Source organism: Neofelis nebulosa, chromosome 3, assembly GCF_028018385.1.
Source record: "Neofelis nebulosa isolate mNeoNeb1 chromosome 3, mNeoNeb1.pri, whole genome shotgun sequence".
Classification (NCBI taxonomy): Eukaryota; Metazoa; Chordata; class Mammalia; order Carnivora; family Felidae; genus Neofelis; species Neofelis nebulosa.
In genome coordinates, this window is record NC_080784.1 from 102,535,021 (window position 1) to 102,559,601 (window position 24,581).

Below are 24,581 nucleotides of genomic sequence, written 5' to 3' on the forward strand. Positions count from 1 at the left end.
GGGTCAGAGAGAGGGAGACACAGAATCTGAAACAGGCTCCAGGCTCTGAGCTGCCAGCACAGAGCCCGACGCGGGGCTCGAACCCACGGACCGTGAGATCATGACCTGAGCCGAAGTCGGACGCTTAACCGACTGAGCCACCCAGGCGCTCCTCACACGCTATTTTAAATCCATACATATGACACTGTGGAATCAGAAGTAAAAGCCTCATGCAGATGACACTGGGGTAAATTGTAATTAGTGACACCAGACCTGCTCTTTTCTAGGACTCTTATTTTTTCCTGGTACTGTTATTAAGAGGGCACAAAATTCAAATAAAGACTATTTGCCTTTTCAATGGCAACAGTTAGCTAGCTAAAGATATAAAAAATAATTGGTTTGTAATAGATTAAAGATGTAATGCTCTAAAATCTTTTAAAATTCTTAACTTCCTACTCCTGTGTGATCAGTGTCATGGAAACAGATGTCTGACTCCAGATTTAATTTCTCCCATCCCTGCCATAAGGCATGTATCACCTAAACACAAACTCTCACCAACAAATTTCTCTAGTGTTTCTTGGGTCCTGAAAGCCTGATTTTTTTTTTTTTTTTAATTTGGCCTTCTTGCATTTTATTCCATCATACTGGTACTTCTGATTTTCCAGACACACAGAACGGTAGGCACTGTGGATTGCGTTGGATGTCCAAGGATTGGGTGGAATGACAGGATTGTGATGTTGGTTAGGATGCAGAATACGGCTAGAGATACATCTTGCCCTTGCACCATAATGTACCAATTTAAGGCTCATCTTTTAAGCATTATTATGAAACACTTAGGGATAAAAAAAGCGTAGACTGTATTGCAATCAATACGTGTATTCACATCATGCAGTTTAAGGTATGACATTTCAGCCTTTTCTCCCTTGAGGAATTTCCTCCCCCGTATTTGATGCTTTTCATTTCCATTCCAAAGTCGTTTATTACACATGTCCCCATAAACAACATATATTATTTTGCATGCCTTAAACTTAAAAAAAATTGCAAGTATTCTTCCAAAATGTTCTTTTTGAAATTCTTGTTTTCCATGTAGCTCTAATTACTTTTACTGCCATAAGTACAGCAATGTGTAGGTATTGGGTAGAAATCCATTCTCTGACTGATGGGATAGATTGTTTCCAGTTTCGTACTCCTTAGAAATAATGGTGCTATGATTTTCTTATTCGTTACCTCATTGTAAAAAACTTGCTCTGAGATATACACCAAAGAGAACACTTAATTTATAGAATCTTCAACATTACTAGATATGCTAGCTGGCTTTCCAAAGTAGCTGTACCAATTTATGCTCTACTAGCAGAGTGTGAGGCTCCAGTGATCCACAACCTTGGGGATTATACACTCTGCAAGCAGGGTTTTAGCTGTTGGAATCCTCTATGGCCTGGGTGAGGATATGTTCCTCTGACTACTGCAACTGCTAGTCACTCCAAGGATATCTCCAAGGATGTTTTCATGTTAATTTTTAGGTGTCAAGTTTCCGTATCACAAAGGTGGTGCAAATTCAAACCTGGAACCTGTGGTCAGGTAAGCTTGTAGTCAGAATTCTCAGAGGAGCCTCTTTTTTTAATCCAAAGCACAGACTTAAGTCAAGAGGGCTCCCTGTGACCTCTCTTGCCAGCAGAAGAATTTCTTTTCTAGTCTGCCCTTACACTGAAGGTGTTGGTCTTTAATGACCTGGGCATTCTGTATGAGGCTCAGTTATAACTTTGTATGTCACATGGGTTGAAGGGTCTAAGTGGCCATTAACATCTGAACTCCTTGTTGAGATCACCACCTTCCTCCCCACCACCCAGCTTCCAGCTTGAAAGCCTGTGTCAGGTGAAGCTTGCTGTTCTGGTTTTTATTTTATTGGCAACAAGAATTTAAAATTTTTTCTGTTTAGGCCTTTGGGGATAGGTTTTTCTTTTATTTATTTTGCGCCCTTGGCACTTAGAGGGAAGAAGTTATGGTCCTCTAATAACTGAAGGGAAAATGGGAAGCATAAAAGTAATTTCGAGGTCCTATTTATTTCATTGTGTAAGCCTTCTATTCTAAATCAGCAGAAACCAACAGAACGTTCTGAGTGATGGAAGTGGTCTACAATTTATTCTGTCCACATGGCAGACATTTGCCACACATGACTACTGAACACCTGAAATGTGGTTAACGTGTCTGGTGAACTAAACTTTTAATATTATTTAATTTTAATTCATTAAAATTTGAATTTAAATAGTCATATGTGACTAGTGTCTATTTGACAACAGAGCTCTAAATAGTAGTAATATTCTTTGTCCCCTGGTGATTTCGTGTATATACTAATAAACCAATGTAGTCTGGGAAAAAAACGCCTTGCAAATCTATTTTTGATAGTCGAAGGATAAGACAGTTGAGACATCACTTCAGAATATCTACCACCACAAAACTGTATAGTCCCATTATTTTGATAATCAGGTGTTTCTTGCCTGACTTAGTCTTTCTGGAAATTTTCAAAGATCTAGGGCACATTCTTTCCATTGCCAGTTTCTGAACTGGAAGTCAGGGAATCGATTTCCGACAGTTTTTCAAAGATATTTATAGAATATTAAAGTGTCAAGAAATTCCAAAGATAAAAGAATTAAGAGCAAAAATACATATATTTAAAATGCAACATAAGAAAATATGACTAATAGTACAATTAATTTGGTTTATCTTTGAAATGAAAAAGTTTATTGGTAACCTGAAAATGTGTGCAACTCAAAACATGAACATACAATTTATTTATAGTATCTTATGAAACAAAACAAAACAAGTCTATTGCTCTAGGCCTGAACTGGGCTTATGTTTCCAATTAAAAAAATTTTTTTTAATGTTTATTTATTTTAGAAAGAGAGAGAGAGAGACAGAGACAGAGACAGAGACAGAGCACAAGTGGGGGAGGGGTAGAGAGAAAGGTAGACACAGAATCTGAAGCAGGTTCCAGGTTCTGAGCTGTCAGCACACAGCCTGACATGGGGTTCAAAATCACGAACTGTGAGATCACGATCTGAGCCGAAGTCAGACACTTAACTGACTGAGACACCCAGGCGCCCCTATGTTTCCAATTTTTTAAACTTGGCAAGGGGCATTACATGAAATAACTCTCAATTCTCTCTCTCTCTTTTTTTATTGCCATAAGTAGAGATTAAGAAGGCCAAAGCAAACATGTAGGTGTGAATTATAATGAAAACAAATACATATCTAGAAACAAGGCCACAAAAGTTTGGTTTGTGCATTTGTCTATTCCACTGGCTGGCCTTTAAAAATAATGGTCTGTAAATACTTCTCACTATGGATTAATCCACACGCATTTTCTTTTACTTATTTATTTAGAGAGAGGAGCAAGTGGCGGGGGGAAAGTGGGAGAAAGAGAGAGAGGGAGGGAGAGAGAGAGAGAGAGAGAGAGAGAGAGAGAGAGAGAGAGAATGAATCCCAAGCAGCCTCCACGCTGGCAGTGCAGAGCCCTATGTGGGACTTGAACTCACAAACTGTGGGCTGAAATCAAGAGATGGACACTTACATGACTGAACCACTTAGGTGCCCAACCACATGCATTTTCTATGTTCTCGTATAAAACTGAGGCTCACAGGCTGGGCATTTAGTAATGCAGTGAAACAGATTCTGGAGTGAGGAAAGCATTTCATGAGATGAATAAACCAGGTCAAAAATGAAAAAGCTGAAGTTTGCTCTTTAAAACAGCACACATTTCCAGATAAAACTGACTTAAACTTGTGTCCAAAGATTTTCATGGACATTTTCATTGTATCCATATGATTTAAAATGTCTTTAAACACTGAAGCCTCTCAATTTCAGACATTTTGCTTATGAGAGGTTTTTTTTGGACACTCTCAAGACAAAATTTTAAAAAGAAACAAGTTTTCTCTAGAAAGCATTTTTAGCATACTGAACATGCACACTTTCTCAGAGTGTATGTAGCCCGCTCTTCTCCTGATACTCTTCATAGAAACGTCTCAATGATTTAGGAATTCTGGGTGTCACAGTGCTCAAGGCTTGAGTAAAATGTCTTCTCATAATGTGGTTGGCTTGAATGTCTTCTTCCAGAGCCAGAAGAGCCGCCTCTCTACAGACAGCTATAATCTGAAGCAAAACATACAAAAACAAACATACAAAACAAAAAAGGCGAGAGAAAAGACAATCAATATTTCAATGGATTCAACTGAATATATTTCAAATATTCATCCGTGGTAACTGCTTCAACTATAAGCACCCTTGCCAACATTTATCTTCATGGTTATTCCACTTCAGTTTTCAAAAGGACAAAAAGTAATCACCTTCATTCCAAAACCATGTAGTAAATACTCAGAATCAGGAGCAGCAAAAAGATATATAAGATATGGCATTCGTTCTTAAGAAGCCCACAACTGATAAAGGTGGAACAGACACACAGGCACATACTTCTAATACAAGATGACAAAAGATGAGTGTGTATGTGTGGTGGGGGCAGGTAAGAACCAAGTGATAAGGGGGTGAGGGCAGAGGAGGGAGCTACTCCGATATACAGTGAAGTCCTGCGCATCAGCGCACCTTGCCATGGCATAGAATTTCCACATTACTTTCAACCTTTGATGTATTACTGACATGTAAAAGCATTTCTTTATGTGCATCTCTTGAACAAGTTCTTAAATCTTGGGAATATCAGATAGAGTTTTCTACGTTTACTTTGGAGAGCTACTTTAGAACAGAGAAGTGAATTTTGTTTACTCAGTGAGGAAAGCTGCAAGAATTGAAAAGAATCTGGGGAGGGGGTGGAATGGATGCAGAAGGAGGGAGGACAGAGTGGGCGGTAGGAAAACGGAAGGGGAGGAAGGTTCAAGTCTTGAATCCTGAAATGTGTTTTTAAGCTCTCTGGACTTCAGACAGCGGAAGCAGGCTGATGCCAGTGTCATTCTAAAGACACATTACTGTGGTGAAAAGAGCTTGTGGGATGAAAAGAGATATTGTGATTTTCAGGGCAACAGGGAAAACAGTGATTGATACTGACTGCACCTTTATATCGGTAAATGAAAGGGCCAGCTGAAACACATTTGTCCAGCCATTCAGCATATTTTCTCTGTTTGTTCACTTACTGAAAAGAGTTCCTCTGCTTATGCTGGGCTAATGGCTGCCAAAGCAGTTTAGTAGCTTTTTAGGGGATTTAGCAGCATGTTTAGGGAGCTTTCAAAAAACTTGCATAGATTTAGATGGCTTTGTCAAATTACGACAATGTAACTATTAGTTCTGGGCTTCATTAATGAGCACTGAAGTTGACTATAGTGCTTATGCATGTTAATGCTTTTCCAAAAAGAGTGGCTACCAACTTGTTGAAGGAAAAAAACAAAACTTCCAGGGGTTAGTAAAATAACTTCATCACATATACTGGTGCAGAAAGTTATTTTGAAAACAAGATATAATAATTAATAAGCACAGTAAAAGCACATGAAATGCCTAGCATGGTAAACTGGCTATCCAATGGTTCCACTCTGTTCCAAAGGGACCCTGAGGACTTCCACGAAGGGAGGAAAAAGGGACAAAGTGGAGAAAAGCCTCAACTCCTTCCTTCCCTCCATCTCAGCAGCACTTCTGTTACCTGCAAGAATTTGAAGCAATGGCTGCAAGGCTGAAAAGTTTGAAGGATCAGTGGGAGAGGCAGAAAGGCCTGAATTTCCTGCTGGCTGGTGGACTTCTAGCTCTTCGTCTGAGACAGTACAGGGAATGTTTCCATCATGTGGGTCCTTCCCCATGCTAAGTGGAGTACGGAAGTCACCAGTGCCAGGTCTTGCACACTTCATAACTGAGAATTACCTCAGAGAATACTGGATCCAGTACATAATGGCTACAGACATTTACTGAGTACCTACCCATGTGCTAGACAATGCTAATGGCAGTACTAATTAATTGCTATGTGAACACTCCCCGCCCCCCCCCCCCCACCCCTTGATTTTGTATAATTCAGGGATCCCACTAATAGTGTACAATATCTGATGGGGGCATGGCAAACAGAGTGGCCAGATAAACACAGTAAGCTGGGGGGTGGGGTAGGGAGGTTGGGCAGAGGAAAGGGAGAGGTGACCACAAGGCTGTCTGGAACCTCTCCAAGTTCCTGGAATTTGGTTCACATGGCCAGATAGTGAGTAGCTCACACTGCTGGTACATCTGAGAAAGAGAACTAACAGTCTAGTAGGCTTCCTTCTCTCAATATACAGTAATCAAACCGGGAGAAGAAGAAATGGTTATACTCTAATCATTGGAATCTCAGATAGCCTAACAAGGCATGGTAGAGAAATGTAGGTAATAGGAAGTGACAGGTCACTGAGGCCTTGAAGGCTGTCCTTAGGGTCAGCAACCCTGAGCAATTCCTCTTGCAGATCAACTTTCTTTCCTTCACATCTCTGTCTATAGATTTTCCTAAGCTATAAATTGCTTTTTGCCTTTATGTGGCAGCTTCCAGGACAGTGATGGGGGGGCACTGGTGGTGAGATGTGGTCAGAGCAGTAACAGCCACTTGAAAGCTGGATGTTTGTAGCTTAGAGCCTCCAGCATATGTTAACACTCAAGAGTAATTCCCTTACTATATTTAGGACTGGCCTGACCCTTAATTAACAATTCCATCCAATTTGGAGAACTACAAAATTGTAAGGTATAGAAAAGTTGGAGAGAGTTTTGACGAGAGCACTAACAATGTTTGAGTTAGAAAAAGATGCCCTGTAGAACCTTTGAGAGATAATGACAAGGGAATCAGAGCAGCTGAACCCTGGTATTCAGATGCCACATAGAAAGGTGTCTTCCTCTGTACAGAAGACAGATCACAGTTGTTAGCACTTCCAGAGTGGCAGAAGGACTGTCTGAATTCAACACTTGCTTCGATAAATGTTTTCCTGTTTCATATTATTTATCAGGGATGCTCTGAAAAACCAGTCAATTAGGCAATATTTTCTACCATTTTTATTTTCCTATCATATTTGCTTAGCAATACACAACTAGTAATTGAGAGGAAGTAAGACACTATAAATCATTAACCAGTCACTCTTTCATCAATCAACATCCACTGAATAACTACTCTGTATAACAACTAGATGAGGCCCGGTAGAGGATTCAGAGATGTCCAAGATGTGGTATCTGTCTTCTGGTATTCCCAAACCAGTAGGGAATGAACATCAATTGTCCAATGTGGCATGGTATTAGAGGTACTGTTAAGCAAGGCAAAAGGAAAAGTGCTTTGGTATGCAAAGAAGAGAGAAATTACTGCTTCATAAACAGAACTGGGAAGGACAGAATTTAGATATACGTACAGGGGAGAAAAGGGCATTCCGAGCAGGAGGGATAAAGTGAGCAAAGAAACAGCAAGGTGGGAAGAAAGAGACCAGAGATTGTACTCTTCCAGCCTCAGTAGCCAAAATGAAGAATTTAAAAGAGAGAGAGAGAGGGAGAGAGAGAGAGAGAGGCAAGTTCTGTCATCAAAATGTCACTAAAAATAACAATGATAGTTTTCAGAAGTCATGTGGGCCATAATGACAGTGAAGGCTAGTCAATGACAGTCATCTCTAAATCTCTAAACCCAATTCACAAGCAGCTGATGCACAAGCAGCTGAGGGAGAATAACTCCTAAAGGTTCCTTTGTTTTTATTTCTTCCTCATGAAAGAGCTTCTTAGAAATTCCAAAATGAAAGCATTAATTGGATTATTGATTCTCTCTCCTAACCCAGATAGAAAGGTAGGTGTGAAAATGGAAGTATTCTTAGGAGGCTCATTTCATGATGGGTGGTTTCTATTTGCTCTGGGGTCACTTACTTTAGCATGAGTTCCAAAGATACCATACTTCCCAAGAAAAGTGCAGCTTGCTCTCAGGGCCCCTGCCAGCATTTGCCCTGCCATACTAATGTCTTTTCAGAGGAACAAGTATTTAGTGATCAAGTTTTAGGTAACAGTACATATACTCTGTTTCCCACAATACACAGAATTGCCCTGGTTTTGACAGAACACCTATAAGTGGCTATCTCTTGAATTACTGGTGATCTTCAGCAAACGTTCTCGAAGGTGTTAACCAATACAAAACAATTCATTAATGGGGCGCCTGGGTGGCGCAGTCGGTTAAGCGTCCGACTTCAGCCAGGTCACGATCTCGCGGTCCGTGAGTTCGAGCCCCGCATCAGGCTCTGGGCCGATGGCTCGGAGCCTGGAGCCTGTTTCCGATTCTGTGTCTCCCTCTCTCTCTGCCCCTCCCCCGTTCATGCTCTGTCTCTCTCTGTCCCAAAAAAAAAAAACAAAAAAAAACAAAAAAAACGTTGGGACAAAACAATTCATTAAGGACACAATATGGCTTTTGCCTATTTCATAGCCTTTTTTTTTTTCTTTTGCTCTCTCCTATTCCAGAATAGAGAAAAGAGGGTAAGGGTGAAAAAAGATACTGGAGAAGGACCAGTCTGTTTAATGGGGTCAAAAGGCAACAGCCACAGCACACATTTGGGTTCTGGAGATATAAACGGTCAATGCATATTTGTTGAATAGAACTGAACAGTTCCTTAACTATAAACAAAGTTTCCAAAAAGTACACATTATAGGTATCTTTTTCATATTTGGTCTATATCCTATAATATTTTAATCTATGTTTCATATAACCTACACTTTGTCAGTTGTACTTTGTCAGTTACATTAGTAAAAAAAATTGTTTAACACTGTGACATATATTGTCTTAAGCAATGTTTTAGTCTGGGGACCTACCTTAAATCTAGTTCCTTCCTTAGAAGTAATAGAAATTAGAAATTTTATCAAGAATACAAGTATGTCTGTGTTATTTTGAGGGAAGCTTCCTGAGGTATCAAAATTTGTTACATAGGGACGGGAACGTTTTTGCTGTGTTGTCATGGGAAAAACTGTGCTGTAATGAAGAAACATGCCTGAAAATTTACTAATAATGCAGTAATTTATATTAGGTTAGGGGACTGAAATGGAAGCTTTGGTGGGGGGGGGAGAACCCCAAAATTGTGCAAATGGTGATCTTTTGTCCCATTTGATCAAAATAACCTGGCATCAATCAACTGTTGATGGATTTTCTTTTCTGTATTAAACTCTGAAAGAGTGAGGTCTTTTTTAGATTAAATTTGCCAATACATCTCTCTTTATTTGGGATTGGATACTATAGAAACTGACAAGGGCTTTTAACTTCAAGTAGGAGTTTTCTCATTACTATCTCTAAAGTTTGTAAGAAAACCTAATGAGATAAGTTTAAGTATGCATATTTATATATACATATACACACACACACATATATATGTATGCCAGGAGAATGGCATACATATATACATATATATATAGGGTATATATATGGTATATATATATATATATATGGATGCCAGGAGAATGATGAGTTGTGTGGTCCCTGTATACACTGTATACACTGTATACATACATATATATATATACATATGTATATATGTATATATATATGTATATATACACGTACATACATATGTATATGTATATACGCGTATATGTATATATACACGTACATACATATGTATATGTATATACGCGTATATGTATATATACACGTACATACATATGTATATACGTGTATATACGCGTATATGTATATATACACGTACATACATATGTATATGTATATACGCGTATATGTATATATACACGTACATACATATGTATATACGTGTATATATACGCGTATATGTATATATACACGTACATATACGTGTATATATACGCGTATATGTACATATACATGTATATATACATATACACACGTATATGTATATGTATATACGTGTGTATATGTATATGTATATACGTGTGTATATGTATGTTTTTACGTGTGTATATGTATATGTATATACGTGTGTATATGTATATATACATGTATATGTATATACATGTATATATACATATATATACATATACATGTGTATATACATGTATATACACATGTATATGTATATATATATGTATGTATACAGTGTATACAGGGACCACACAACTCATCATTCTCCTGGCATCGCATTCAAAACCACATGGAATCTGGGACTGTTCAGTGATGGGGGAATTCAGCTGAATTTCTTCCATGAGGCTACAGAAGAACCTCTTGAGAAGATGTGTAGACGAATAGATGAATTTGAATCACAGACTGTCTGGAATGTTAAACCAACCTGTTTAGAAAGAAAACTCTTGGCACTTGAATGCATTAATATCTTTGGCAAAAAGGATTTTGGAAGCTTTCCCCTAATCCCTTCACCATGTCCTCCTCTTCCCCCATAGGCTGCAGACTAGATCATTTAAATGAATTATTAGCCAACTACCAGTAAGGTTGCTTTCGCCATTAGGCTGGAAAAGCAACACTGTTTTGGCTGGCTCTGTAAAACTGAGTGTCTGAAGTCTGTGTTCTTTTTTCAGTTTTGACTAAAAAATTGATTCCCAAACCTTTAAGATGTATATGTGCCTTGCTGCAAAAGTGAAAGTATTATTTGTTTGGGAAAATGAGACAAAATACAAGCAGAGTGGGCCTAAGATTTCATTGTCAGAGCTAAACTAAGACACGTTGTTTCGGTGGCCATGACACCCATTTCTTTGGTGCCAACATGCCACAAATTCTCTTTTCATTTATTCTACAATAGTAATAGAGCCAACAGATACCTGAAAGACAACATAAAAAGCAGGAACTCTCTATTAAGGTGTATCTGAAATGAGCTCCCAACAGGTAGGAAAGGAAACGATTTTTAGTGAAAATATTTAGAAATCCTCAAAACAAAGTCACTGAGGAAAATAGTAATCATTTTCAAATGCAGGGAAAAAGTAACTCAGCAATGAAAGAGGACATATGAGTATGAATTTTTATGCTATACTTGCCTTCTGAAAAAGCAGTGCCTTTAGAAGAACAAAACAGCAATAACTGGATTATGTGAGACAACTCCACTCGGGAGGGTGTGGGGAAGCAACTTCCCAGGAGGAGAAGGCTCTTGACCATTGAACCTTGGGAAATCTAATTACCTCACTTTTAAATGCAAAAGGGCAAAAGAGGCAATTGTGCAGAATTCTGAATGCCATGAAGAATAAGAACAATGTCTTACTTCACTGTGGAAAAAAAATGAAACCTCTTATACACAGCCTAGGGTTCTTTCCCCCAATGCACGAGACAAGAAGAGTTTAAACAGGTGGCTCAGCTTAGTAAAAGAGAAACAGGGGTATTGCGAAAATGAAAACCCACACGGTTTCTAAGCAGGCAGTAGTAGTTTAAAAAAAAAAATGATGTGACAAATAATCAAGGCAAAGACTTTACCAAAACCTAGTCATTGGGTAGAAAAACCTGAAAATGCTGGGTGCTACTTTGGGTATCCTGTGCTATAGCCCTGCCTGTGTTCTTTCCAGTTTAACAGGAGCACCACCTTCTTTTCTGGGCACTGACAGATTAGAAACCCAACATTAATTTACGTACAATTGCTTCGACTTCCAAATAAGGCCTGGGTAGTATGTGCCCTTTTCTGTTGGCTGTTACCAGATTATGAGAAGGACATCAGGAACACATCCCCATGAGTGGCATGTAAAGTTGGGAAAAAGGGATGCTGCCCCAAGTAGGCCTAATGGGGGAGCTAAGAACTGCTTGCGCACTTCCAAAAGGCAGGTTGAAATTCTAACTTAACCGTCACCAAGTTCCTAACGACCTCGCAGAGATGATGTGTCCTCCAAAAGAGGCGGGAGGGTAACACAGCTGACGTTCTGTTTGGCTCCCATCACCCCACTCTGCAGGCAAAGGAAGGCCTCAGATCTGTGGAGAAAAAGTCGGCAATTTTAAACGTGCCGGAAGAGGAGGCTTATTCATAGGGTGTCCTCGGACGGTGAGAACCGCAGCTCTGTAAAGCTGACCTCGTGTACCTAATCAGTCCCTGGCAGTGCTGCTTCAAAGTTCTTAGGGAACCGGCCGCGGCAGCCTAGGGACTGCAGGGTATGAGTACAGGGATACAGCCAGGGGGCAGTTTCTAGCACTAGCAGGTGAACGGCACGGTACGCGGCAGAGTATCCGCAGGGATGGAACCGGAGAAGAGAGCCGCCCCAGCCCAGGCCCGGGCAGCTGCACAGAATCCACGCAGAGGCAGAGCGGTGCTCCCCGGGCCCTGCGGCGGCCGCGCTGCTGCTCCTGCTGTTTGGCAAGAAGAAAGGGCGCCTTCCAGCGAGGCCTAAATGTGCTTTTCAGCTTCTTTGTATTTCAAGTGTACTAAATAGCTTTAAAGAATCCACCAAAAGAAATGGGCTGCAGTGCTTTAAAAAGTCTTAGGTATTTTCAAGAAAGTGGTTTTGTTAAAAGCATCTTCTGTCTGGAACACCTGTGACCTGTTGAGCTTAATTGGGCTGCAGCTGGCGCTGATTGTGGCGCAGCCGCTGGCGGCCGCGGGCTGACATTGTGTGCGCTCCCGCCCTCCCGCCCCCTCGCCTTTCTTTTCTCTTTCACAGCCCGGCGACCTCCTTCCCCTGTGTGTCGGAGGGATTAGGAGCCCAGTAGAGAGTGGTGTCCTGCTGTTTGCGAACAGCGTGCACTGGAGGTGCTTCAAGGAGGAGGCTACCTGGGAGATTATGTGCTCATGTGGATGCCGAAGGCCCATTCTCCCCGGCCCATTGAGACGTGCTGAAAGGTGGCTGAATGGCCGGGCATGAAAGATGTGACTGAAGGGAGCGCAGCAGGCTCCTGGCCGCAGAGCAGCAGATGGAAGTCAGGCTGTCACACGCACAAACGGCGAGGGGCGCCCCAAACTGCCAAGAAAGCAGCTCGCGGCGTAAAACAGGGCCCGAGAAGGGAATTCAGACGGGAAGAGTCGCGCTTGCTTTAGGGTACTTCACATTGCCACCTCACCGAAAACTTTTTATGTGATGAGGCTAGAAGTGAGGATCGTGGGGGGCAAACTTCAGATTTAAGGAATTGCCTATTGCCCTTGGGCTAAATTCCTTAGATTGTCTGCAAAATAAGCTTTATGATAATTAATCCATCTGGGATTATGTTAAAGTCACTATCTAGAATGCCATGCCTGGTACTGAGTCAAAAGAAAAGAATTTCTGTAAAAACACACTAAAGCCTAATGACATTAAAGAAGGTGGAGGAGTCCATTGGTTGCTTAATTTTGATGATCTGTACATAACACTGAAGTTTATGTACATCAAATGTGCAACCTTTCATCATTACCACCTGCTCGGAGAAGCCCATCCTAGTTTTCATTTTTTTTTTTTTTTTTTTTACAATTTACAAACGAATCTATCATTCCACAGAGGAAAGAGCTGGGGAAAGAAAGACTTGGGAGTTTTCATTCTTACTGTTTCTACAACCATATGTACCTATGGGAATTTTAAATGTTTCTAACATTAATTAAACCATATAAGAAAAGAAGTATTTTTAGTTTTGAAAAAAAAATACACCAACTGGTATGGTAATGCAAAAAGCAGGAACCATGTAGTAGGGGAAGGGGTGAGAGGGCAAACTGATATTGGGAGCCCCTAATTCATTCCTTTACTCAAAAAGTCTTTATTGACCACCTGCACGGTACCAGGTACAACGTACCCACAGGAATAGAGCAGTGAAGAAAACAAAATGTTTTCATGGAACAAGATGTGCACAGTACTGGCTAACTTATTTACCCTTCAAAGTTCAGTGTAAACGTTTCCATTGGGAGGCATTCCTGGAGGCAACCTCACTATCTTCCCAGGTCTGATTGCTTCAGGATCACTTGTTTAATGGTCTGGTAGCAACTTGAACTATTCTATCATATCACAGTTTCCAGGAAGCATATAGAGTTATCTGTGGTAAATGTCTATCTCCCTCACTAGACTTGAAGTCCCATAAAGGCTCTCCAGCCTTTGCTCTGCTCTACTCCCCAACATAACAGGTTAGCATGTCCCTTGACCTTTGGGAGTCTGCAAAAAGGTCTCCTGCTGAGGTCATCTCTGAACAGTGATCTAAATTAGTTTTTGCCTTAAACACACACACACACACACACACACACACACACACACACACACACACCTCCTGCTGTGACAACTGCAGCCAAGATAATTGTCTACTATGGATTAAAAAGGTAAAAACGTCTTGGGAACAATGATTCATCCTAAGTGGAGGTGTGTACTTGTGAATCTTGTAAGACTGCTGACCAAGCTATGGCCAGAAAGCTGGAAAAGGTACCAGTTCTTGGGTAAAAGCATCCATAAATGGGAGACCTTGAGGTTGGCTCCAGGCAAAGAGGAGAGAAGAGCAGGACAGGGAATGTTTTTGGGAGAGGAGACCCAGGAAAGGTCAGCTTGCTATAAGTCTCTCCTCTAAGTCTGGAGGGTTTGATCCTCTCTGCCAGTGTTGTGGGAGATAGGGAGGTGGTGGCTTTGGGGATGGGTAGGGGGAAGGTGTAGGCAGTGGTGTTAAACCACACCACATGTTTTCTCCCCTGTCAGCCATCTTCACAGCCAGTCCCCACATCTTGCCCTACTAACACACACATAAAAATGTTTCCTCTGAAACTCTGTAGCGTCACAGATGCCCTGGGTAGTTTTTTTTGCATTTTGTTCAGCTCGGGATCTTTGAGCTCTCACAGAGTAGAGTATTTGGGAGTTAGATCCTTTTCCCCCTTTACAGCCATTTTTTTTTTTTTTTTGAGCAATGATGGAATAGGACATTTTATTACTTTCAGATATACAACATGATTCAGTATATATATGTATTATGAAATGATCACCACAGTGTAACTCTATCATCACCACATAGTTACACACTTTTGTGTGTGTGTGATGAGAACTTTTAAGATCTACTCTCTTAGTGACTTTCAAATATACAACACACGATTATTAACTATAGTCACTATGCTGTACATTACATCTCCAAGACTTATTTCATAACTGGAAGTTTGTACCTTTTGGCCACCATCACCCATTTCACCCACCCTAATGCTCAGTCTTAATCTATAGTGAGCTCCTTTCTCTTTTTCCATTCTCTGGGCGGCTGCATGCTGGTCCAGCCGATCAGCAGCCTTGCATGGCATCTCTAAAATCATTTTATAAGAATGGCATGTTGTTTAATGGCTATCTGTGTTAAACAGAAAAAAAATGACTTGACAATTTGTACCTAGCTAGGGGGCTTCTGAAGATAGGTCCTGGTGAGCAAACACTACGTATACCATCAGCACATGACAGGAAGTGAAAAGATTACTTATAATTACTTATCTTATACTTTATGCACATCACATTGTATGTAAAAACTTCACCAGTTTTGTGTGCTTACTGGCCATGTAATAAAGATTTTTAACCTAGGGTCTATGGATATCCAAATGGATCTAAGAATATATTGAAACCCTTAAAAATTTACATATACATATATATTTTTTCTTTTTTTTCTAGAAAGATGGTTCAAAGTGTTCATCATATTCTAAAAAAGAAACCATTATCCAAAAAGGGTTAAGAACCACTGTGCTATAGTTACTATATTTCAAATCTTTTAAAATCCTATGAATGCTTCATAATAATATCTATCTTATTATTGTAAGAATGTAATTTGGCTAGAATTATCACAGTTGAGGAGTACAGGAGTTACAATGTGGAGTTAATCACTGTAACGGGAAAGTAGTTTTTGCTTTCTTAGACCTTCCTCTTGTACCTTATAAACATTCAACAGCTGCCACCAGGTATAACTTACTTAGGTCTTTATTGACATGAAGAGGAACCTAAAGACCAATATCCTATTTCATTTATTAAAAAAAAAAAAAAGCTAAGATAATACACAAAGACTGAAAATTTAAGCACACTAGTTAAGGAATTAAAAACCTAAGTATCCAAGATAAGATTAGGATTTACAAGTGACATATATTAACTATGTGCAATTTTAGTTAGCCCATAAGTGAATTTTCAGACTTAAAAACCTAATGTAGACTTTGATGTTTGGTAATAACAGTACACACTGGGTATTTAGAAACTGATGGGGTTGTTTTCTTATCTGCAAAATTATATGGCTTATTGTCTTATACTGCATTTCCATTAAAAAGGGAAAAAAAGGAAAATCTTTGTGTTTATTGATTTGAAAGACACATGAGATACAGCTCTTACGTTTTAATACTAAAATCATTATGTATGTGATACAACTTAGAAGAAGTTACAAGTACCTGTAAAAGCCACACAGGACAATCATTTTCATTAGTTACTCATAGGCCAAGTCAAGGTGGGGAATAAAGATAATTCGGCTTATGAAGACTAACTAAAACACTTACATGTTTCTCTTCTGACCTTAAGTCCATTACTTAATGGATTATGGAACCTAACCATTCCTTCTTAACTAATGTTACCCAAACTCCTTTGCAAAACTGCTTATGAGAGAATAAGGTTTATGTCAAGTTCAGCAATGAAAAAGCCAGAAAGTTTCCTAAAGACTTAAAAATATCTAGTTGTAAAGACTAAACTAAAAACTATGAGAAAGGCCATTAGAGCAATCAACAGATGTAGAAGGTGTTGTGGGAAAGCAAGGTAGATGAAACTACTTATTGATAATAAAAAAATCATTAAAAATTTAATTTAAAAGGTGCCTTGAATTATCACTTAGTGGGATTGGCTTGGTTATCAGAAATGTGGCAGTTAGTACATTAAAGAGCTAATGGTGAATTTTTAAAGCACAAATTATTCATTAAGTTCTTAAAATCTAAAGACATAAAATTGAGTGAATTTGAGTATGTATATTTAATATATTTCAAGACTGTATCCATACTTTTACCTAATTGTTTTATACTAGGCAAACTTTGCTCAGATTCCTAACCATCAAAAAAATATATCATTGGAAAGAGACTGACAGACATTTCTCATGAAAAGAATTTTTCTTTTTCACAGAGATGAGTCAACTGAACACAAGGGGATTATGATACAATGGAAGCTATTTTGCAATCTTAATGTATTTTCTATTATAAATGGTAAAATACATACACATAAAAGCACTCTATAATGTTATAACATGGAGAAAATTGAAGCAAGTGTCAAGACTTTCCTCTTATGGGTGTACTTTTTCATTTGTAGATCTAATCACTAGATTTTAGATAGGGTATGCCTTGGGAACAAGCACCTCCATTTTAGCATGCTGGTATCTAACTGGAAATAAACCCATATCACCTTTGCAACAGTGTGTTCAAGATATCGTTTGTACTCATTCCATAGTTACACTGAAGAATGGGAAAGCCAAGGGAAATTCTGAATTATTTTACAGGTCCATCTTGCTCTCTCCCCCCAGCTCTGTTCTCTTTGAGATAAACATATACATACATACATATGAAGGTAGACAATTGTGTTTACACACACACGTGCATACACGTGCACACTCATTTGCAGATGCAATGTAAGTTCACAAGATGTGGCATGAGTTTAAGCAGTTTTTTTTTTTTTTTTTGAGTTTAAGCAGTTTTTAAAGTGCACAGTACATTTTACCATGTAGTTCTGAAACCCAGCATTTGCAAATCTTTTAAAATTAACCGAACTGTTAAAATCCCATCACTCTGGCAGTAACCCAGCATAGCTGTCTGTGCCTTTAACAAAAGAATTCTGTAATAAAACGAGATTTTACATGCTGAAACAGAATATTTTAAAACATCTTTCTGCCAGCTGCTCATTTTAGTAATATTTGTGGAATTTAAAACCCACACACACATACACACAAATGTTCCCATGGAAGATTAGGCTAAGTTTTTAGGTTAACCTCAGAATTATTAAATTTTTATATCAATCTTTTAATGAACACTTTTGATTTATTTACTTTAAGAAGAAACCCAAGTACTGAAAAGACTTTTAAGGCTATGTATTCTTTAATTGCCGTAACAAATGCGACCAGGCTAACTTTAATCAAAGGAGACTCATAAGTAGTTTTCACACTACATTTGTGAATGCCTCTGAGCAAGGTGGACTGAATTCTGCCTCAGCTTCTCTTGTGTCTGGAAATAGGTGCAATCAGCTGTGACATCTGCTGTATATTAGGGCTCAACTGCTAGGGACAGAAACCTAATTAGAATCAAAAGGAGGAATTTATTATAAGGATATTATTGACTCTAACGGAACCTAAGGACAAGAGTGAGGCTGGGCACAGCAGACCATCTGGAACCAGGGACTGGAATACTATCAGGATTCTCTGCTTCTCTCTGTACTTTATTTGGTTTTATTCCTCTTTAACTACAGAGTGGTTTTCCCCACATAGTAGAAAACATGGCAATACGGTTTTTATGTTTTATATCTTACAGCTTCAGCCACTACCAAGTCCTCATTTTCTCAGTTTCAGTGATGAAAACTCCTGTGGAAAGTGTCTGAGTACCGTGGTCCAATCACTGTGGCTGGGGAGAAGGGTATGATGATGGGGCCATATTGAGGTAGGTCATTCCCCTGTACCAAATCAACTGTGTGTGTGTGTGTGTGTGTGTGTGTGTGTGTGTGTGTATCTGTGGTCACACTGTGATGACATGGCAATTCTGTAATGTTTTTGGAGGCAGGAGGTGAAGATCCATGGAAGGGCTGGAAGTACAGGTGATTTAAGGCAGGCGTATGTTGGCGGGTGGAAGGAATGAAAGGGAGGATGTAAAAAGTGGCTTTCCTCTTTCTCTATGTGCAAGTAAACTTGTGTTGCTTATACAATGCTCTCAAATGTTCTCTTGGCAACATATTACCTCTAAATGTTCTGTGAGAAGATGCCACTCTGGAACTTGTGCCCAGTGGTGCAATGGCCTCCCTTGCTTCTAGCTGGCCATGCTTCCAAAAAAACAGTGCTCAGCATGCTGCAGGGGGGCTCCAGTTGTTTCTAGCTGCTGTTTTCTTAGACCACGCTGCTCATCAGGGGTTCAGGTAACATTCTGAGCTGTACAACTGATTTCCAGGCCACAGATATCCAAAATATGATAAAGTTGAAAAGCCTTAGGGGCCACCAGTCAATTTCTTTGGAAATGATTATGGAAGCTATAGGAAAAAAGTAAAGCTATTCTTTTGAATGATGATTCCAGAATAGGTTATGGTTAAAGTTATCTTTGTGTTAAATCCATTCTCTTTCTTATCAGTTGGAGAAGTCACAACGAAAATCAGAAAAAGAAAGCAAACAAAAACTCAACTTTTTACGGGGGAAGGGCCATAAATAGCTAATACATACAAGGTTCAAGTCTGGAGCTGTTTAGTTTGGAAGTTATGGAAATTTTATTTGGAGACAGTCCCTAAATTCAATTGTAACTGGAAATGCATGTAACTGGAAATGTGTGTTGACAAGGCTTAAGGAACAGGGGAATGAAATGGACAGCATTTGAAGCCTGCAGTGCTCTGACTTCATTATATCAGCTGAGTGGCTGAAAGATGACTGGAAGTGTCTTTCATGACAGCACCACCATACTTTGTAAACCTGCCCAATTCTTGCCCCTGAGAAGAGAGAAGAAGGGGGAGACAGAGGAGACTAAAATCCTTAGTAAACATTTAGGGAGATAATAGTATCTCCCTCCCTTTATTTTTTTTTTTTTTAAACAAGAGAAAATGCAAATATACACAATAGTAGACAATAATGAACAGTGACCTCTCATCAATCTGTTGCTTAGCTTTAACAACAAGCAACTCATGGCCAACCTTATTTTGCCTACACTTCACCACTGCACTCAAGTTTTTAAAGCAAATCCCAGAATCACAGCATATTTAATATATTTAGTATTTAATCCATAAATATTTCAGCATGTATCTAAAAGAATGATTTTTCCTTAAAAAACCCACATTATTATTCCACATTAAAGTAGCAATAATTCCTTAGTATTATCAATATTTAGTCAGTATTACAATACTGCCATTTATTCATAAACGCATTCCATAGCCCTCTTGTTTGAACTGGGATCAAAATAAGACCTACGTATTGTATTTAGTTGATGTATCTCATTTCTAAAAAATCCTCTCCGTCTTCTCCTTACAATTTATGTTGATGAAACAGGATTATATGTCCTACACAGTTCTTTATTTTCTTGACAGCATCTCTGTGGTGTGATTTAACATGTTCCTCTGTCTCCTGTATTTCCTGTAAACTCATAATAAGATCTAGAGGCTTGAGTGGCTTGATGTTTTGGGAACAAATACTTCATACATGATGTTGGGGTACATAAGGTTTAGTAGTTTTCTATGGTTTCATAGTTACTTGTGATTGTCTAAGTCCTTTACTTCATTAAATATTGCGAAATGGTGCTCTTATGTGTTATTCCTTCTCCATTTATTGGCTGGGATATATTTAAAAACTGAAGCTTCCCTACCTTCTCTTGCCATCCTCTTCTTTAAATGTTAGCATACTATTCACACTTTTCTCTGCCTTGCCTTTTTTTACTTAACAATTTATCCTAGAAACCACTTCTTATTGTTTACAACTGCATAGTTTATTCAACCAGGTCCCAAGTAATGTACATTTGAGTTGTTTCCAGTCTTTTGTTCCTTTTTAAAACTTATTTATATGTTGGTCAAAGTCTAAAATGGTCAAGTAGGACAAAAGTGAAAAGCAAAGAAGAACCAGGTTAAGATGCTCCTATTCACTGTAGCATGGATATGATTACAGAATCTTGCTTTTCAACCATTGCTCATTCAAAATTTTAAAAAAGGTCTTTTTTTAAAAAAATTTATATCCAAGTGCAATATTGATTTCAGGAGTAGAATCCAGTGATTTATTCCCTATGTATAACACCCTGTGCTCATCCCAACAAGTGTCTTCCTTTAATGCCCCTTGCCCATTTAGCCATCTCCCCACCCACAACCCCTCCAGCAACCCTGTTTGTCCTCTGCATTTAAGAGTCTCTTATGTTTGTCCCCCTCCCTGTTTTTATATTATTTTTGCTTCCTTTCCCCTATGTTCATCTGTTTTGTATCTTACATTCCACATATGCGTGAAGTCATATGATAGTTGTCTTTCTCTGACTAATCTCACTTAGCATAAAACCTCTAGTTCCATCCACATTGATGAGAATGGCAAGATTTCATTCTTTTTGATTGCCAAGTAATACTCCATTGTGTATATGTACCACATCTTCTTTATCCATTCATCTGTTGATAGACACTTGGGCTCTTTTCGTACTTTGGCTATTGTCGATAGTGCTGCTATAAACATGGGGGTCCATATGTCCCTTTGAAACAGCACACCTGTATCCCTTGGATAAATGCCTAGTAGTGCAACTGCTAGGTTGTAGGGCAGTTCTGTTTTTAATTTTTTGAGGAACCTCCATACTGTTTTCCACAGTGGCTGCACCACCAGCAGTGCAAAAGAGATCCTTTCTCTTTGCATCCTCACCACCATCTGTTGTTGCCTGCGTTGTTAATGTTAGCCATTCTGACAGGTGTAAGGTGGTATCTCATTGTGGTTTTGATCTGTAGTTCCCTGATGATGAGTGATGTTGAGCATTTAAAAAAGGTGAGTCTTAAAAATCATATTTTCTGGCTCCTTTATTTGCCTCAGTTCTTCCAATTTTCTGCTTTGCTCAGCTCCAGCCAACCTTTGAAGATCTCTAGCCTCTACCAGCTCTAGTCACCGCTGAACCTCTCCACATCTCAAGTGGCATCATGCTACAGAACCCGCCTGCCTTTTCTCCAAAGCTTGGCTATTGAAGCGCACACTCAGTCACTACCTCCTGGTTACACTACTGTGACTAGTAGGCTGCTGTAATGGTAAAGGCAGCAGTAGTGCTAATGGGGATACTAGTGGGATTAAGGTCAGCTCAGATACGGCAGCATCATGGACTTAGGGAAGTGATAACAGGAAAATCGGGACTCTTCTTTATCCTGGTGATTCAAACCAGTGTGGTTCTCCTACATCAGTTTTTCACGTACATGATAATGTTCTAGGACTAACTTCCAATTCTCAGAAGATCACATGCTTACACGCCATAGACATTTCCAATATAGATACATTATTCTTGGCCTTTGGTTTCTAGTCTTTTACCTGTCACTTCTTGAAAAATGAATCTCCTCTCATGTCTTCAATTATCACTCCTATGCAAATATCTTTGAAATATTCATCTTCAGCTCAGGCCTCTCTCTAGGGACCTACAACCCAAGGTATTCAACATCAGATGTATCACCTTGATCTGAAAACTGCCTGCCTCACCAACTCATTTTCAGGGATAGATACATCATTCTCCAAATCATCCAGGCTTAAATCCATTGGTAATATATTCTTTTCTCTTTGCCCCGTACCATTTAATCTGACCAAATTCTTCTGATTTACGTGGAGTCATGTGAAAACTTAGAACTGACAATCCTATCACAAGGGCCTAACTAGTGGATAAAGGTTGGATTGGAGGTGATTCTTTAATAGCTATGCTTTGTCTGTGGGATAAACATATCAGATAAAAACCTTGCTGGCATGCTAGTTGGGTATAAATAGAAATACTGAATATGTAGGAAAAAAAACAAGCATAGGAGAAAAAAAGACCCTAAAGTCCAGGACAAATGAGTCCTGATTAACAATTGAAACTGATAAAATAAGCCTGACTCCTCTCAGGAGAGAGAATAGATGTGAGAGGGGTTTATATCACATGCCAAAAGAAACACCAAGGATTAGGTAGGTAGCCAGAATGAATGAGGTCAGCAGTGAGAAATCAGGGAAACCCTCTAGTACTCAAAAGACTCCTGGAGAAGGACTGGAGCTGTCACCCCTGTGAGACTCTAGCAAGCATTAGTAGGATCAGTGCTGTAGAAGACAAGTTTTTGCTCAGTAAAAGGGGGGGGGAGGAATAGATGAATAATTTATAAACTAGCCAAATTTGGAGATAGCTCTAGAGATAGTGAATAAATGAACATATGACAGGGATATTATAGATTTTATTCAAACACTGCAAATGAACTTTGTTTACATGTCAGAAACGAACTTTCAACATGCTACCACCACTCAACCCACCCTAGTCCATTTACTTGTACTTGCACACTTACTTTTCCTTCCTGTTTCAGTGGATGAACTATCTTGATTGTCAAGAGCAGTCCTTCCATTTATGCACTACATTCCATTCTCTCTTTCCTAAGTCAAGATTTGCTGCTGTAATTGCTCCCCATATATAATTGCACAAAAATATGTTGCAATTACTCGTCTTAAAAGCATAATCCCTCCCTTGTCTCCATACCTGCTTCAATCTGCCACCAGCAAAAGTCCTTGGAAGAGCTGGCTTTATATGTTGTTCTCCAGTTCCTCTCCTCCCAATTCTCACTTACACCCACTCAAATGAGACTTTTGACCCTCTACTGACTGAACTGCTCTGTCAAGATCATAATCCGATGATAAGTCCTCAATTCTCAATATGTTTGATCCATCAGCAGCATTTGATACTAATCATGCCCTCCTGCCTTCTTCAATTGGACACTGGAATACCTCCACACTCTCTTTACCCAGCCAGTGACACTGGCTTCTTGGCTGTTCTTAGCCATGAAAAGCTTAGTCTTGTTCAAATCATTTGCACTTGTTCCCTCTTTCGAAATGCCCTTTCCTCAGATAACTAACTTGCCTTAGGTCTTTACTCAAATGTCACCTTTTCAGAAAAGTGAGGTTTTCCCTGGCCATCTTATTTAAAACTGCTCTGCTGCCTCCTCCCCACTTTATTTTGCTCCCTTCTCTGTTACTGCCATCCCATATATTGCATTTTTTGATGGTTTGTTTCCCCTCACAAAGATGAAGCACACACAGAGTACAGACTTTTGTTTATTTTTTTCACTAACATATGCTAGTGCTAGAACCTTACCTGGCACATAATAGGTGCTCAATAAATATGTGTTGAATGAATGAATGAAGACAATGACAGAAAGAAGGAGAATGTATGATGTGAATAAGGTCTGATGTTTGACACTGTTCAATGATGTTAGGACTTCTGTTCTAACAATTTGTTTTTTGACCAAATGTAGCATTTATGCCTTAGAGTAGGTGCTGTACTTTACTTCAAATATACTGCTTTGGCAGAATATTAAGGCTTACCAAAAGCCAAAAAAACAACTATCCCACAAACTTCAGAACCACTAAACTTGTATGCTCATGTTCTAATCTAGATTCAGTAGAGCCAGCTTTGACTACTATTGATTTGAAGTGTGCTCTTGGCCAGCCTTGCACAATATGGCACTGCATTAAATACCTAGTAACCAAATAAAAATAGTAGAGATTAAGAAGAGATTAGAGCTAAATGGAATGTCAAACAAAACTCTCAGCTGGGATACTATTTTATATTCCTGAGTGGTTGCAAGTAATTCCTGAAATTATTCTGAGGGTGAATTCAGTCTGCCCTTGGCCACTGCTTCCCTTTCCTGACCCCATCACTACGCTGAGCACACTTTCCCGGAGCTCACCGCAGACGTATCCTAAACTCCGGTGAAGCACAGCTTGTTCAGAGCTCTGAGTATACCATCTGATACTGAGCTTTGCAAAACTGCTCCAAAAAGGCTTTGTGACTGATGAATGCCTGACCAGGGGAGACCTCAGTGACTGTGGGTCGCCGGTACTTTTAAAAAGTACTCCAAGTGGATTTGTGCTGTTTTCCCAAGGCCTCTCAGTGCTTGTCTGGTCTGTCACATCCACAAATCGCAGCAGTGCCCTG

At 39.3% G+C, this 24,581-nt stretch overlaps 1 protein-coding gene across 1 annotated transcript in view; it reads right to left on the reverse strand.

The window, feature by feature from the left end:
- Positions 1 to 812: 812 nt before the first annotated feature.
- AFG2A (AFG2 AAA ATPase homolog A) overlaps positions 813 to 24,581 on the reverse strand; it is a 364,625-nt gene continuing 340,856 nt past the window's right edge. The window contains exon 16 of the mRNA XM_058721440.1: positions 813 to 4,125. Coding sequence (XP_058577423.1) covers positions 3,949 to 4,125 — 177 coding nt within the window. The 3' untranslated portion in view covers positions 813 to 3,948. The remainder of the gene's footprint in view (positions 4,126 to 24,581) is intronic.